The sequence below is a fragment of the Lampris incognitus genome, chromosome 15 (assembly GCF_029633865.1).
Source record: "Lampris incognitus isolate fLamInc1 chromosome 15, fLamInc1.hap2, whole genome shotgun sequence".
NCBI classification, from domain to species: Eukaryota; Metazoa; Chordata; class Actinopteri; order Lampriformes; family Lampridae; genus Lampris; species Lampris incognitus.
The window spans coordinates 45,463,703-45,480,682 of record NC_079225.1 but is presented as its reverse complement, the minus strand read 5'-3'; the positions used below and the strand labels follow the sequence as shown (position 1 = coordinate 45,480,682).

The following is a 16,980-nucleotide window of genomic DNA, read 5'->3' as shown; positions in this document are numbered from 1 at the left end:
TCAGTCATGTCCCTGTACTATATCAGTCATGTTCCTGTACTATATCAGTCATGTAATTTTAGTTATATTTAGTATTTATCCATTTTTTTCACATGCAAGCCAAAGACAAATCTCAGCCTTTTGTACACAAGAGTACACAAGGAAGTATTTTCTCTGCTATCGTATTCTAGTTTTGAATCTTGTTCAGTATTCATCAGTGACGTGTGTAGTATGTCGGTATCAGTAGTTCTCCATGGGCGTCACTAGGTGGCGCTGTTCGGTCACGAATCGGAGCTGCGGCCTGCATCGTCAGTGCTCCCTCCCCAAGGCGCTCGACCCTGGTCTGCTGGAAATCAGTGACCGACGGCTGTCCGTCACTTCCAAACCCGACGGGGAGGCTTGGAAGCGTGTTTGAGGAGGTCGTGAGGTGCCGGGTTCCGCCGTGTGAACCGGCCGCGGTTCACTCTCACCAACTTCAGACGAAGCGTCGTGGATTTCTTCACGTCCGCCGAGCCGCGGACGGGACGGTACCGCTGAAACCAGGATGGTGAGTCTTTCAAACGACCAGTCCTGCGTTTGAACACCCAGTTTTTACACCCGATGTTAAAAACTTGTTGTTGAGCGGGCTACAGCGACACGTGCGTTATTTACTTTAGCTGATGTACCGCCGGGGGGGGGGGGGTGGAGGCCCTGGGGGTGGAGGCCCTGGGGGTGGAGGCCCTGGGGGTGGAGGCCCTGGGGGTGGAGGCCCTGGGGGTGGAGGCCCGGGCCACTAACTTATTAGTTAGACACGTATTTAACTTTCAGGGAAAGGCCTAAAATATACGATTACTATACCGTACTACCTGCTGCTGTACTGTAGCCGTTACTTCATGATGTGGACTGCGTTGTAGTACCTTCATGCTGTAACGCAGTGTTTCCAGCAGAGTCCGTGTGGTCAGTGGTGGTCAGTGTGGTGAGTGTAGCGAGTGGTCAGTGTAGTCAGTGTAGTCAGTGGTGGTCAGTATAGTCAGTGTGGTCAGTGTAGCCAGTGTGGTCAGTGTGGTGAGTGTAGTGGGTGTAGCCAGTGTAGTCAGTATAGTCAGTGTGGTCAGTGTAGTCAGTGTGGTCAGTATAGTCAGTGTGGTCAGTGTAGTCAGTGTAGTCAGTGTAGTCAGTGTAACCAGTGTATCAGTGTAGTCAGTGTGGTCAGTGATGGTCAGTGTGGTCAGTGTAGCCAGTGTAGTCAGTGTAGTCAGTGTGGTCAGTGTATCAGTGTAGTCAGTGTGGTCAGTGTAGTCAGTGTGGTCAGTGTAGTCAGTGTAGTCAGTGTGGTCAGTGTAGTCAGTGTAGTCAGTGTGGTCAGTGTAGTCAGTGTGGTCAGTGTGGTCAGTGTGGTCAGTGTAGTCAGTGTGGTCAGTGTGGTCAGTGTAGTCAGTGTGGTCAGTGTGGTCAGTGTGGTCAGTGTAGTCAGTGTAGTCAGTGTAGCCACTGTAGTCAGTGTAGCCAGTGTGGTCAGTGTGGTCAGTGTGGTCAGTGTAGTCAGTGTATCAGTGTAGTCAGTGTATCAGTGTAGTCAGTGTGGTCAGTGTAGTCAGTGTATCAGTGTAGTGAGTGTGGTCAGTGTAGTCAGTGTAGTCAGTGTAGTCAGTGTGGTCAGTGTAGTCAGTGTATCAGTGTAGTCAGTGTATCAGTGTAGTCAGTGTGGTCAGTGTAGTCAGTGTGGTCAGTGTGGTCAGTGTAGTCAGTGTAGTCAGTGTAGCCACTGTAGCCACTGTAGTCAGTGTAGCCAGTGTGGTCAGTGTGGTCAGTGTGGTCAGTGTAGTCAGTGTAGTCAGTGTAGCCACTGTAGTCAGTGTAGCCAGTGTGGTCAGTGTGGTCAGTGTGGTCAGTGTAGTCAGTGTATCAGTGTAGTCAGTGTATCAGTGTAGTCAGTGTGGCCGGTGTGGTCAGTGTAGTCAGTGTGGTCAGTGTGGTCAGTGTAGTCAGTGTAGTCAGTGTAGCCACTGTAGCCACTGTAGTCAGTGTAGCCAGTGTGGTCAGTGTGGTCAGTGTGGTCAGTGTAGTCAGTGTAGTCAGTGTAGCCACTGTAGTCAGTGTAGCCAGTGTGGTCAGTGTGGTCAGTGTAGTCAGTGTAGTCAGTGTAGCCAGTGTGGTCAGTGTGGTCAGTGTGGTCAGTGTAGTCAGTGTAGTCAGTGTAGCCACTGTAGTCAGTGTAGCCAGTGTGGTCAGTGTGGTCAGTGTGGTCAGTGTAGTCAGTGTAGTCAGTGTAGCCACTGTAGTCAGTGTAGCCAGTGTGGTCAGTGTGGTCAGTGTAGTCAGTGTGGTCAGTGTGGTCAGTGTAGTCAGTGTATCAGTGTAGTCAGTGTATCAGTGTAGTCAGTGTATCAGTGTAGTCAGTGTGGTCAGTGTAGTCAGTGTGGTCAGTGTGGTCAGTGTGGTCAGTGTGGTCAGTGTAGTCAGTGTGGTCAGTGTGATCAGTGTAGTCAGTGTATCAGTGTAGTCAGTGTGGTCAGTGTAGTCAGTGTGGTCAGTGTGGTCAGTGTGGTCAGTGTAGTCAGTGTAGCCACTGTAGTCAGTGTAGTCAGTGTGGTCAGTGTGGTCAGTGTGGTCAGTGTAGTCAGTGTGGTCAGTGTAGTCAGTGTAGTCAGTGTGGTCAGTGTAGTCAGTGTAGTCAGTGTGGTCAGTGTAGTCAGTGTGGTCAGTGTGGTCAGTGTAGTCAGTGTAGTCAGTGTAGTCAGTGTGGTCAGTGTGGTCAGTGTGGTCAGTGTAGTCAGTGTAGTCAGTGTGGTCAGTGTGGTCAGTGTAGCCACTGTAGTCAGTGTAGCCAGTGTGGTCAGTGTGGTCAGTGTAGTCAGTGTGGTCAGTGTGGTCAGTGTAGTCAGTGTATCAGTGTAGTCAGTGTATCAGTGTAGTCAGTGTGGCCGGTGTGGTCAGTGTAGTCAGTGTGGTCAGTGTGGTCAGTGTAGTCAGTGTAGTCAGTGTAGCCACTGTAGCCACTGTAGTCAGTGTAGCCAGTGTGGTCAGTGTGGTCAGTGTGGTCAGTGTAGTCAGTGTAGTCAGTGTAGCCACTGTAGTCAGTGTAGCCAGTGTGGTCAGTGTGGTCAGTGTAGTCAGTGTAGTCAGTGTAGTCAGTGTAGCCAGTGTGGTCAGTGTGGTCAGTGTGGTCAGTGTAGTCAGTGTAGTCAGTGTAGCCAGTGTGGTCAGTGTGGTCAGTGTGGTCAGTGTAGTCAGTGTAGTCAGTGTGGTCAGTGTAGTCAGTGTAGTCAGTGTAGCCACTGTAGCCACTGTAGTCAGTGTAGCCAGTGTGGTCAGTGTGGTCAGTGTAGTCAGTGTAGTCAGTGTAGTCAGTGTAGCCAGTGTGGTCAGTGTGGTCAGTGTGGTCAGTGTAGTCAGTGTAGTCAGTGTAGCCACTGTAGTCAGTGTAGCCAGTGTGGTCAGTGTGGTCAGTGTAGTCAGTGTGGTCAGTGTGGTCAGTGTAGTCAGTGTATCAGTGTAGTCAGTGTATCAGTGTAGTCAGTGTATCAGTGTAGTCAGTGTGGTCAGTGTAGTCAGTGTGGTCAGTGTGGTCAGTGTAGTCAGTGTATCAGTGTGGTCAGTGTGGTCAGTGTAGTCAGTGTGGTCAGTGTGGTCAGTGTAGTCAGTGTATCAGTGTAGTCAGTGTATCAGTGTAGTCAGTGTGGTCAGTGTAGTCAGTGTGGTCAGTGTGGTCAGTGTAGTCAGTGTAGTCAGTGTAGCCACTGTAGTCAGTGTAGTCAGTGTGGTCAGTGTGGTCAGTGCAGTGAGTGTGGTCAGTGTAGTCAGTGTAGCCAGTGTAGTCAGTGTGGTCAGTGTGGTCAGTGTAGTCAGTGTTGTCAGTGTAGCCAGTGTAGTCAGTGTAGCCAGTGTGGCCAGTGTAGTCAGTGTAGCCAGTGTAGTCAGTGTGGTCAGTGTGGTCAGTGTAGCCAGTGTGGCCAGTATAGTCAGTGTAGCCAGTGTGGCCAGTGTAGTCAGTGTGGTCAGTGTAGTCAGTGTATCAGTGTAGCCAGTGTAGTCAGTGTGGTCAGTGTAGTCAGTGTAGCCAGTGTAGTCAGTGTAGCCAGTGTGGCCAGTGTAGTCAGTGTGGTCAGTGTAGCCAGTGTGGCCAGTGTAGTCAGTGTGGTCAGTGTAGTCAGTGTATCAGTGTAGCCAGTGTAGTCAGTGTGGTCAGTGTAGTCAGTGTAGCCAGTGTAGTCAGTGTAGCCAGTGTGGCCAGTGTAGTCAGTGTGGTCAGTGTGGTCAGTGTAGTCAGTGTATCAGTGTGGCCAGTGTAGTCAGTGTGGTCAGTGTAGTCAGTGTGGTCAGTGTAGTCAGTGTAGTCAGTGTGGTCAGTGTAGTCAGTGTATCAGTGTGGCCAGTGTAGTCAGTGTGGTCAGTGTAGTCAGTGTAGCCAGTGTGGACAGTGTGGTCAGTGTGGTCAGTGTGGTCAGTGTATCAGTGTGGCCAGTGTAGTCAGTGTGGTCAGTGTAGTCAGTGTAGTCAGTGTAGCCAGTGTAGTCAGTGTGGTCAGTGTGGTCAGTGTAGTCAGTGTATCAGTGTGGCCAGTGTAGTCAGTGTGGTCAGTGTAGTCAGTGTAGCCAGTGTGGCCAGTGTGGTCAGTGTAGTCAGTGTAGTCAGTGTATCAGTGTAGTCAGTGTGGTCAGTGTAGTCAGTGTAGTCAGTGTATCAGTGTAGCCAGTGTAGCCAGTGTGGTCAGTGTAGCCAGTGTAGTCAGTGTATCAGTGTAGTCAGTGTAGTCAGTGTGGTCAGTGTGGTCATTGTCGTCAGTGTGGTCAGTGTAGTCAGTGTGGTCAGTGTGGTCAGGTGTGGTCAGTGTAGTCAGTTAACCTCAACAAACATGAAACCCAACGGTTAATTATTAAAATGACGAGGCCACTACATCCACTACAGTTGCTGGTTAATCGTTAACAGGCTGTAAGAAGCATATCAAAGTCCAGTCTGTTTCAAAATACTTATGCTACATCCTATGACCCATCTCTGTATCTGTCCAGCTTCACCCTCTCAGGGGTAATTAGCATGAATATGTATTTATCTGGATGAACTGTGTCAGAGGGAGGAAGCTGAGCTCCAGCCTACATGAGCTATGGACTTGAGCTATGATTCCTCTAAAATCCACCTCCCCAGAGGAAGTCCTTCATTCTAGGCAAAACTATATATTAACCCTCCACGATTCCCTTTTTTGTATTTATGATCCGCATATTTGATTTGCCGAAGGTTTTACGCCGGATGCCCTTCCTGGCTCGACCCTCGCCATTTACCCGGGCTTGGGACCGGCACTAAGAATGCACTGGCTTGTGCGTCCTCACTGACTGGGTTTAATATTTTAATATTATTTAAATATTTTAATTTTAATACTTTAATTTTTAATATTTTTGGTTTAATTTTTTTATATTGTATCTTGTCTGTTTTATTTGTTCATTCATTCATTTTGTGAAACAAGTGGAACAATAATAAACACAAAAAGCAAAAAGAAAACAGTCTGGTAATGACCTCGCACGGCCAGACATCATTTATGTCCGTGACAAATAGACAAATGTCAGGTAACATGACCAATATCGACTAAAGTGACTTGTACAAACACGAACAGGACGATATAAAACCAGTTAAAGACGCCACCAAACGGTTCAAAGAAGAAAAAAGAAAGAGGAAAGGGAGGAAAGAGAAGGGGGGGGGTAAACCCTGTACAGCCGACAAGAAGACCAGAAGTTCCTAATGACATGATGAGAAGCTGTCACATGAGGAAAGCCACACTGGGTGGTAAGACACAGGGATCAGCCTGGTCTAGGATTCAGTCGTCACAGGGATCAGCCAGGTCTAGGATTCAGTCGTCACAGGGATCAGCCAGGTCTGGGATTCAGTCGTCACAGGGGTCAGCCAGGTCTGGGATTCAGTCGTCACAGGGATCAGCCAGATCTAGGATTCAGTCGTCACAGGGATCAGCCAGGTCTAGGATTCAGTCGTCACGGGGATCAGCCAGATCTAGGATTCAGTCGTCACAGGGATCAGCCAGGTCTAGGATTCAGTCGTCACGGGGATCAGCCAGGTCTGGGATTCAGTCGTCACAGGGATCAGCCAGGTCTGGGATTCAGTCGTCACAGGGATCAGCCAGATCTAGGATTCAGTCATCACAGGGATCAGCCAGGTCTGGGATTCAGTCATCACAGGAATCAGCCAGGTCTGGGATTCAGTCGTCACAGGGGTCAGCCAGGTCTGGGATTCAGTCATCACAGGAATCAGCCAGGTCTGGGATTCAGTCGTCACAGGGGTCAGCCAGGTCTAGGATTCAGTCGTCACGGGGATCACCCAGGTCCAGGATTCAGTCGTCACAGGGATCAGCCAGGTCTAGGATTCAGTCGTCACGGGGATCACCCAGGTCCAGGATTCAGTCGTCACAGGGATCAGCCAGGTCTGGGATTCAGTCGTCACAGAGATCAGCCAGGTCTGGGATTCAGTCGTCACAGAGATCAGCCAGGTCTGGGATTCAGTCGTCACAGGGATCAGCCAGGTCTAGGATTCAGTCGTCACGGGGATCACCCAGGTCCAGGATTCAGTCGTCACAGGGATCAGCCAGGTCTAGGATTCAGTCGTCACAGGGATCAGCCAGGTCTGGGATTCAGTCGTCACAGGGATCAGCCAGGTCTGGGATTCAGTCGTCACAGGGATCAGCCAGATCTAGGATTCAGTCGTCACAGGGATCAGCCAGGTCTGGGATTCAGTCATCACAGGGATCAGCCAGGTCTGGGATTCAGTCGTCACAGGGGTCAGCCAGGTCTAGGATTCAGTCGTCACGGGGATCACCCAGGTCTGGGATTCAGTCGTCACAGGGATCAGCCAGGTCTAGGATTCAGTCGTCACGGGGATCACCCAGGTCCAGGATTCAGTCGTCACAGGGATCAGCCAGGTCTGGGATTCAGTCGTCACAGAGATCAGCCAGGTCTGGGATTCAGTCGTCACAGGGATCAGCCAGGACTGAATCCCAGACCTGGCTGGTTCAGTCAGTCATCCCTACAGTCAGAGTCTCTGGTTGAGGCAGAAACAAGCCCCGCACACCGCTAGAGAGACCTTCTCTCCCACGCACTCTACCTGTCACCCTGTATGAAGCCGTTTCAAACAGTACTTCAGCCCGCTCTTAAAACGTGTCCATAGCGGAAGATTTCACATGGTGTGATGTGATTCTGCAAACCGTACCCATACCCATACCAGTACCCGTACCAGTACCCGTACCAGTACCCATACCCATACCCATACCACAGCCTTCCATGTCCTGACAGTTAAAACAGCTTGGTGGTAATCCAAATAGGCACAAGGTAACCCCTTCATGAGTTCTGTCTGCGTCGTCTTATATCATATCACCTTGAACTTTACCAATTAAGCCATCCATCCATCCATCCATCCATCCATCCATCCATCCATCCATCCATCCATCCATCCATCCATCACCCAAACCGCTTATCCTGCTCTCAGGGTGGCGAGGATGCTGGAGTCTATCCCAGCAGTGCCTGGGCGGCAGGCGGGGAAACACCCTGGACAGGCCGCCAGGCTATTGATACGAAAAATAATAATAATTTTTTGTGTGTGTGTAATTTCCCCCCTTTTTCTCCCCAATTGTACCCGGCCAATTACCCCACTCTTCCGAGCCGTCCCGGTCTCTGCTGCTCCACCCGCTCTGCTGATCCGGGAAGGGCTGCAGACTACCACATGCCTCCTCCCATACATGTGGAGTCACCAGCCGCTTCTTTTCCCCTGACAGTGAGGAGTTTCACCAGGGGGACGTAGTGTGTGGGAGGATCACGCTACCCCCCCCACCCGTTCCCCTCCCCCCTGAACGGGCCCCCCCACCGACCAGAGGAGGCGCTAGTGCAGCGATCAGGACACATACCCACATCCGGCTTCCCACCCGCAGACACGGCCAGTTGTGTCTGTAGGGACGTCCGACCAAGCCGGCGGATCACCAGTTCGAATCCGCATGTTGGGAGGCAACGGAATAGACCACCACGCCACCCATATGCAGGGCTGGTATATGCGGATTTCTGCAATGACATTAACTCAATTCAGCCTCATGTAGGGGGTCAGAAATCGCTGGAAATGGAGCTCAACCTTGCTGTTACTTCATGGGTGATGTCCCGTTGTATAAATTAAGTTTTAAATTATTAATCCCTTGGGGAAATTCAGTCCCTGCAAATGAACCCATCCTATAGGAGAGTAAGTAAATGACCATTTAATCTCGTTGACTGGTATAATGGGATGTAACAATAAAGGATCTTGAATCTTTTCTTTAGTTCGTTATTATACCCGAATGATTAAAAGTAACGTTACAGCTGTTAAAATGTGTTACATTTAAAGGGACAATTCACCTCCAAATCAAAAATACATGTTTTTCCTCTTGCCTGTCGTGCTATTTGTCCACCTAGATCGTTTTGGTGTGAGTTCTGGAGATATCGGCCGTAGCGATGTCTACCTTCTCTCTAGTACAATGGAACTGGAAGGCACTCGGCTTGTGTTGCTCAAAACAACAACCCCAAAAAAAAAAAAAATTTTTTTAAACTCAGCAGCAAGTCTCTTTCCAGAAATCATGACCCGGTTACAGATATGTGTAGGTTTTTCTGATGGTTAGTGTCGGACTGCAAAATGAATGGGGTCAGACATAGATATCGATTTCTTAGGGGGATGGAAATACATACATTATGTTTCCTTAACATTGATCGTTAGATGATTAGAGTTCAACCAGTCATGTAAGAGAATCGCCACCTTGCCATGGTGGAGGGGTTTGTGTGTCCCGGTGATCCTGGGAGCTGTGTTGTCGGGGGCAATAGCCCCTGGTAGGGTCTCCCAAGGCAAATTGGTCCTAGGGGAGGGGCCAGAATAAGAGCGATTCCCAAGAAATACAGTGAAATTACACCAGCAGAGTTACAGCACCTCGCCCGGAAAAGGGAAACCAGGGCCCCCTCCTGGAGTCGGACCTGGGAAGGGAGTTCACTGGTGAGCTTCTGGTGGCCGGGCCTTGGCCCATGGGGCCTGGTTGGGCCCAGCCCGAAAAAACAACACGGAGCCACCATCTCATGGACTCACCACACGTGGGGATGAGCATTGGGGTAGGGTGCAATGCAGGCCAGGTGGCAGGCAAAGGCGGGGACCAGGGCGTGCCGACGGACCCCGCCCCGTCCTCGGGACGTGGAGTTTCCTTCGTAGGGTGCCTGAGCTCAGCCTTAGAGACAGGGTGAGGAGCTCGGACATCCAGAGGGAGCTCGGAGTAGAGCCGCTGCTCCTTCGCATCGAAAGGAGCCAGTTGAGGTGGTTCGGGCATCTGATCGGGATGCCTCCTGGGCGCCGTCCTTTGGAGGTTTTCCGGGCATGTCCAACTGGGAGGAGACCCCAGGGTAGACCCAGAACTCACTGGAGGGACTACATGTCCAATCTGGCCTGGGAACATCTTAGGATCCCCCAGGAGGAGCTGAAGGGCGTTGCTGGAGAGAGGAGCATCTTGAGTACCCTACTTAGCTAGCTGCCACCGCGACCCGACCCCGGAGAAGCGGCTGAAGATGAATGAATGAATGAATGAATGAATGTATGTAAGTAGTGAAGATCAGAAGAGAGTTTTGGCATGACAGACAGGCCACAGCTCTGTCAGGACCATCTCAACAAGGTTCACTGGTCTCTCCTGTGTCATTTAAACTCCACACAAATGACTGCTGGATGACCTTCATTGAGTCCTGTGATGGTACCGTGATGGTGGACACCAGTAATTCAGAGGATGCCTGCTTCCATCTTCTGAGGTGAGTCTCCTGGACCTCGCTATGCCCCAGATATCAGACATGGTGATGGACCTCAGGAGGACACCAGACAACATGAGGCACAAACGGTAGATGAAGTGGAGGAATACAAATATGTGGGTACCGTCATAAATGACAAATTGACATTTCAACCGAACGGTCGTTGCGTCAATGCTGAACATGAGTTACGGGTGCTTTCACAACCTCAGGCATCAGTCAAACTCTCTACCATCGGTTTGTGAAGTCAGTTCTGACCTTCAGCCGGGCGGCGTGGTCTGGTTCTCTTCATGACGCAGGTGTTCAGACTGGAGAAGGTGCTGCCATCATTAAGTAACCTCGACTAAGCGCTCAAACAACTTTATGAAGAATGAACCGGTTGGAAAAAAGGAGCAAGTAAAGACCTTCCCATCGCTTCCTCTTAACCGCGTGTTCACGAACCTCCCCGCCAGGACGACAACTGAGGTCCTTATCCTTCGAAACAAGGCGACGTCTCAACAGCTTCTAACTCTGAAGTTGTGTAGATCAGAATCTGTGCGCGAGATAACCTTTAGAGGAGCTCCAACTTAATCCTTACAAATGTTCATAACTCTCCCAGATTGATTGACAGGTGTCTTAATACAAGGACTAACAGTAAACAACAACTAAATGTGAGTTTGTAACGTGTTGTGATGGTGTGAAAGGTGTGTTCACGCCACTGACGCCTGTAAAGACTGGAGTAAAACAGACCCACATGTTGTGTTACCGTCTGATGAGAAACACACAACACGACTATTTCACATCTACAGCTCAAACTCTTCTGCTGTGTGATGGCGTTTTCACACTGGCCAAAACACCCACCAACCTCCACCCTTGGTCAATGTAACATTCACCACCAAAGGCGGATGTTGGCGGGGGTTTTGGCCAGTGTGAAAGGGGTATAAGGTAATATACCTCCACCTGATCCGGACACCCGGACCACAGGTTGGCCCTGTAATGTCTGTTGTATGTAATGTGTGTGTGTTTTGGGTTGGGTACGACAACTTCTGGGTGGTGTAGTGGTCGATTCCGTCACCTACCAACATGGGGATCACTGGTTTGATTCCCCGTTGTACCTCTGGCTTGGTCGGGCGTCCCTACAGACACAATCAATTGGGCGTCTACGGGTGGGAAGCCAGATGTGGGTGTGTGTCCTGATCGCTGCACTAGCGCCTCCTCTGGTGGGTCGGGGCGCCTGTTCCGGGGGGGAGGGGGAACTGGGGGGGGGAACTCCTCACTGTCAGGTGTCTTTTCTGTGTTGAAGAGTGACACCGGTGGAGTTTCTCAGCATTGAGTCTATGTGACGGCGCGCATCACCCTTCTAGCAGACTGCATGGCGCCCCCTAGTGGCATTACAACAGACATACGGAAACACAGTTCTTTATCACTACTGGACAAACGGGGCTAAAACTTTTATTACAGGATGTCAATATTACAAGCTACCAAGCCCTGCAGGAATTAACGTCACGTTTCTTTCCTTAATGTCTTTCCAGTCGTCAGCGGCCAGCGGTTCCTCCCTGCGGGTCTATGCGGTGCGGCTCGGCCCGGGTCAGGAGCTGCTCACTTCTCTGGTGGCCTTCGTTGAGGAGCGAGGCCTCAGGGCGCCCTTCATCGTCACCTGCGTCGGCAGCGTTACCAAGGCGACACTGCGGCTGGCCAACGCCAGCGCTGAGAACACAAACCAGGTACCAGTCTGACGTTGCCATGGTTACAGTTTCCGTCATGAGCGAAACCCATCGATCAATCAAACTTTGTTTCTGTAGCACAGTTCCTTTGTAAAATGTAATGCGCTTTACGTTTAAGTTAAAGTAGACGGGTAGAGAAAGCTAATGATGAGGGGCGTCCGGGTGGCGTGGCGGTCTGTTCCGTTGCCTACCAACATGGGGATCGGCGGTTCAAATCCCCGTGTTGCCTCCAGCTTGGTCGGGTGTCCCTACAGACACAATTGGCCGTGTCTATGGCTGGGAAGTAGGATGTGGATGTGTGTCCTGGTTGCTGCACTAGCGCCTCCTCTGGTCGGTCAGGGCGCCTCCTCTTTGGCCTTCCTGTTTTCCGCTCCCCTGGCAGCTCCATATTCAGCAACCATCTCTCCTCCACACATGTCCAAACCGTCTCCATCTTGCCTCTCTTGCTTTGTCTCCAAACTGTCCAACCTGAGCTGTCCCTCTAATATACTCCTTCCTAATCCTGTCCTTCTTCATCACTCCCAGTGAAAATCTTATCATCTTCATCTCCAGCTCCACCTCCCGTCTTTCCATCAGTGCCATACTATCAAGCCACATATATCTATCGATATGTATTATGTTATGTATTGTTATGTACGTGTATATAGTATATACGGATACTATCAATGTACATATAAGATAATATGAAACATTTACAATCAAAAGAAAAGAGAAAATGGTCGGTTCATATATGAAACAGTTAAAATTCATTAAACATTATTCAGAATCCACGAAGGCTCTGTAGGTAACAGAACAGACCCGTGACCATCAGAAGGGACCTGTTTAAAACAGGCCTGCAAATAACGGGACATTATATGGACGGGAACTTGAACCTCCATTATCCCGTATCATGTGGCGGTTAACCCTTAAAAGATGCTGAAGTGCCGACACAGAACAAAATAAGCACCCCCACCGAGAAGAAGCCAAAGTGACCCCTGTCGCTCTCTCCGTCAGGTGATCCGCCTCAGCGAGCGGATGGAGATCGTCTCTCTGGTGGGCACGCTGAACAAGGAGGCCCACCTCCACATCTGCCTCGCCGACAAAGATGGCCGCACGGTCGGCGGTCACGTGCTAGGCGACCTGGAGGTCTTCACCACAGCGGAGGTGGTGGTGGGCGAGGCCACAGACCTGCAGTTTACCAGAGAGATGGATCCCTCCACCGGCTTCCCAGAACTGCTGGTTCAGACCTGCTCACAAACAAACTGACCTGCCTGGTCAGTATTGTGGGGGGGGCTGGGGGCTGGGGGGGGTTAGCTGGGTCAACATCTGTACACCATCAGAAAACATTAGAAACTCAAATTTAGTTGTTCTTTAGTCTTAGTGCTTGTATTAAGAGAGCTGTCAATCAGTTTGGGAGTGACAGCAGCTTCCTGTCCTGTGGTTTGTATTTTGGTAGCGGGATGACCGTTGGGTTTATATTCAGATTGAGGATTGTCGCTTTTAAGGAAAGTGTCATTGATTTTTTTTGTGAATGTGGAATCAATGCTGTAGTGGACTGAAGTAATACAATACTGATGAAGAAATCGATGCTGTCCTCTCCCGAGTCCTTCCCTCCGTGCCTACACCTACCACACCATCTCTGCATGCGAGCTTCTGCGTCGTCGTCCATAAACTCCTCCGTGGAGATTTCGTTTGACATAATTTCCCCGGTTGGAACTGTAGTTTCACCGGGAGAAGGGTGTGTTTTTTCAACGGTGTCTCTACAGCAGATTAGAGACCCAGAATGAGGTAGGCCGTAGTTTTTCTGTCCACCCACTGACGTCACAATACGCAGAGGGGAACCCTCTGGACCTTCAAGGTCTTCGGTGACTACCCAAGAGAAACTATTTAAAGAATTTTTGTACTCCTAATACATATTTCTTAGTTATTTTTATTCACTGAAATAAAAGTGATAATTTCTAGATCATCGTTATAAGCTTGGACTAATATGTCTTGGCAAACAGTGGGTTAATATCGTGGAACAGGAAATGGACCAATCACAATTTTTCTTCTGACGGTATCTGGGTGAATCAGCGCCCCCCCCCCCCCGTGCCAGGACCTTCGGTAGCTGTAGCGAATGCCTGTGTAATTCAGGTCAACGTGGGCATGGATTTGATTTTGACAGTTGTCTCAGCCAATCATATTTTGTTGAGTTGTGGGCGGGACAGTAACCCGACATCTTCCGGGTATTCGCGAATTTGGTAATCGACCAGCCAAGGTAGTCAGTGAGTGAGCAAGGGGAGGAAGAGACGACACCATACGCCTTGTTGAGGGAGTTGTTGGAGGGCCTCCATCTCAAGGCTAGAGTCCCGGTTTAAAAGGTCCTGGTAGTGCTCTTTCCACCTCTGTTTGATTGACTTGGAGAAAAAGGGGGAACCCCCCCCCAAAAAAAATAATTATAATGAAATTATAAGATATGTGACGAATATGATGAGGACGATTCCAGCCACGCGACCACCGTCACCATGGAGACCTGGGAGGAGGACAGACTGCACATGCACACAGGGGAGACTCACATCACACCATTCACACACACAGAAGAGAAAGGAGAAGACGTCATTCAGAGAGAGAGAAAAGACGTGAGAGGAGAACAGTTTACAGTAGTCAATAATCTATACTCTGTAATCTGTACTCTATAATTTATATTTATAATCTATACTGTATAATCTATACTCTATAATCTATAGTTTATAATCTATACTATATAATCTATACTCTATAATCTACACTCTATAATCTATACTGTATAATCTATACTCTATAATCTATACTGTATAACCCACACTATAATCTATACTGTATAATCTATGCTCTATAATCTATACTGTATAATCTATACTCTTTAATCTTTACTCTATAATTTATATTTATAATCTATACTCTATAATCTATACTGTATAATCTATACTCTATAATCTATAGTCTGTAATCTATATTCTATAATCTATACTGTATAATCTACACTCTATAATCTATACTGTATAATCTATACTCTATAATCTGTACTCTATAATTTATATTTATAATCTATACTCTATATCTATACTCTATAATCTGTACTCTATAATTTATATTTATAATCTATACTCTATAATCTATACTATATAATCTATACTGTATAACCTATACTCTATAATCTATACTGTATAATCTCGTCATTGAGACAGAAACCGACCCGCCATGCAGTACAGGTTGTGAAGCACTCAATTTAAAGACAGCTGATTGTAGGCTAAGGCAAAAAAGATGAGTTTTAAGTTTGGATTTAAAGGACTCAACAGACTCTGATACTCTGACGGCAGCAGGCAGGTTATTCCACAAGAACGGAGCCCGATGGGAAAAGGCCCTGCCACCAGCTGACTTCTTTTTAACTTAAATTTAAATTTGATAACTGGTAACACAAAAACACAAGCCTATTCAGCTGGTTTGGTTTGGAGATCAGTTTGAGTGTTTTGATCCGATATGTGAATAAGTGTAAGTGTATAGTAATATAAGACACAAGTAGCGGTTCCTAAAGAAATATAATTTGAATAAATGTTCTTCTGTTGGCCCACCATTCAATTCAGAGTATTGAAGACCACGTGTACTTGGCGTTGTTGGGGATCCTTGATTTGAAATCCGAGCAGCCCAGATTATTATGGCATGGATTCAAACGTAGCAGATCCGTCATCTAAACATTCATGGTGTGAACTCTTCTCCATCGTAGCATAACAGAAACAGGTTCCAACATCAGTGATGCTGTTTACGCCAAGTTCCCCCCCCCCCTGCCTATGTTGTGTAACTTAAAAACAGTAACATCAGACAATTTGTGCCTCTTTTTAGGTGGCAGGGGTGAAAATGAGTCATCCTCCACGTGCGTTGTGTTGTGATTTCAGAGCGATGAAGGCGGTTGGAGAACCGATACATAGGATGTAGGATCTACAGGAGGATTTCGTTTCCTGGGCAACCATCATGTTTTTCCCAAATGATTTGCAGATTGTTACACGCTCTTTTATCTCAAATGGCTTGGAAAAATAGTGCATATAGATCCTGTAAATGGGGGGGGGGGATCTCCCCGGGGAGCATGGCATGGCCCCCGGCTAAGCCCCCAATGTTTACAATGTCTGGCTCCGCCCCTGCCGGTGCAGCCGGCGGCTGGTGGTTGAGGTCAGGGTTCCGGGCCCGGGAACGAATGAGCGTCCTCACAAGGATAGGAGTATAGGAAGGTGGGTGTTTCAGGTTGATTTGTTGTATATTTACACTTGTCCTCATGATGAAATGCTTGCTGTGCTCGCTCAACGCACAAGCGGGAAATGAAACTACTTAAAGTGCAAGGACAGAGCATGTACAAAAATATTGTGTGTATGTGTGTTTGTGTGAAAATACAAAAACATTAAGAAAACACTGAAACCTTGAGAAAACAAGAATTCATAGTTTCCTTGATATATTTCTGATTTCTCACCGTCTTTGTGTTTCCTTTATGTGTTTGTGTTTTGCACTTCTGGGCCGCCGTATCTGTGTCTCTGTGTGTGTTTTGTGCCAGAAGCTGTTCAAGTCCAGCCCGTGCTTCACACACTGGACCCCCGCTGGGGGAGAGAGGGATTAGTCAATGACTGGCACACAGGAGGTCCCAAGGGGCGGTTTGTAGAAAAGTCTAGAGGTCACGGGGTCACGGGGTCATGGGGAGGTGCCAGAGGAGGAGTAACGGCCCTTTGAGGGAGGAGAGAGTCTACAGACAAGAGTTTGAAAGAACCTCCAGCCGACTGTCGGAGCAGAACTGCTGAGTTGTGAAGGATTTAGGGGTGTGATCCTATTCGCCGCCTCTCTCTCTTCATCTTTATACCGGGCCTTCCGTCGCCTTCTCTCCCTCTTCATGTTTATCTCACGATGTCTCTCCATCCATTTCATGCTCGCTCTCTGTCTGTCTGTCTGTCTGTCTGTCTGTCTGTCCTCCCTCAGTCAAGTCAAATGTCTTCCTGTCAGCCAGCAGGGTAGAAGTCAGGGCCGGGCCCCCAGTGCACAGGGGGCCCGGCCTGCCCGTCACACTCCGACGCAGCATCACCTCGTGTCAGTAGCGGTCATTTTGAACGTTTTGGATTTTCAAACTTTAATAACGTTGTGAGAAAAGAAATGACGGACCTTCTGCTCCCTGAATGCTCCTAAAACTGCATGTGTACTTGCATTAAAAGGAGTTTTAGATCAATTACACACATACACACACAAAAGAAAACGGAAGTTATGATAAGATCTACCTAAAACGACCATGGGCGGTCACCGCCCATGGTCGTTTTAGGTTGGAGTAAAATCCCGGTCATTCTAGCGTTGAAACGACCAGCAAGAGTGAAATGCACAGGCCGGTTGACGCCTAACCGCCGTGCTGTAGAGGAGGAGTCGTAACAGCAAGGCCGAGACGGGGCCGATAGACGAGCCTGCTCGACAAAATCTGGTGTCGCGGCACCACGACGGATGAAACATGAGCGGTGACGGCGCACCCGCACATACACAACTTTATTCATGTCTGCGGACAGGCCTCACAAATA

At 48.8% G+C, this 16,980-nt stretch overlaps 1 protein-coding gene across 1 annotated transcript; it reads left to right on the top strand.

Moving 5' to 3' along the window:
* Positions 1-300: 300 nt before the first annotated feature.
* On the top strand, positions 301-13,007 carry LOC130125527 (bifunctional protein GlmU-like). The gene is made up of 3 exons (XM_056295114.1): positions 301-526; positions 11,255-11,446; positions 12,440-13,007. The coding sequence occupies exons 1-3, from the start codon at positions 524-526 to the stop codon at positions 12,689-12,691; spliced, it is 447 nt and encodes a 148-aa protein (XP_056151089.1). The 5' UTR covers positions 301-523; the 3' UTR covers positions 12,692-13,007.
* Positions 13,008-16,980: the final 3,973 nt, after the last annotated feature.

What these genes read in the sequence shown, in the direction of transcription:
- LOC130125527 (XM_056295114.1), top strand. An exon ending in GCGCTGAGAACACAAACCAG is followed by an intron (nt 11,447 to 12,439) that starts GTACCAGTCTGA and finishes TCTCTCCGTCAG; the next exon opens with GTGATCCGCCTCAGCGAGCG.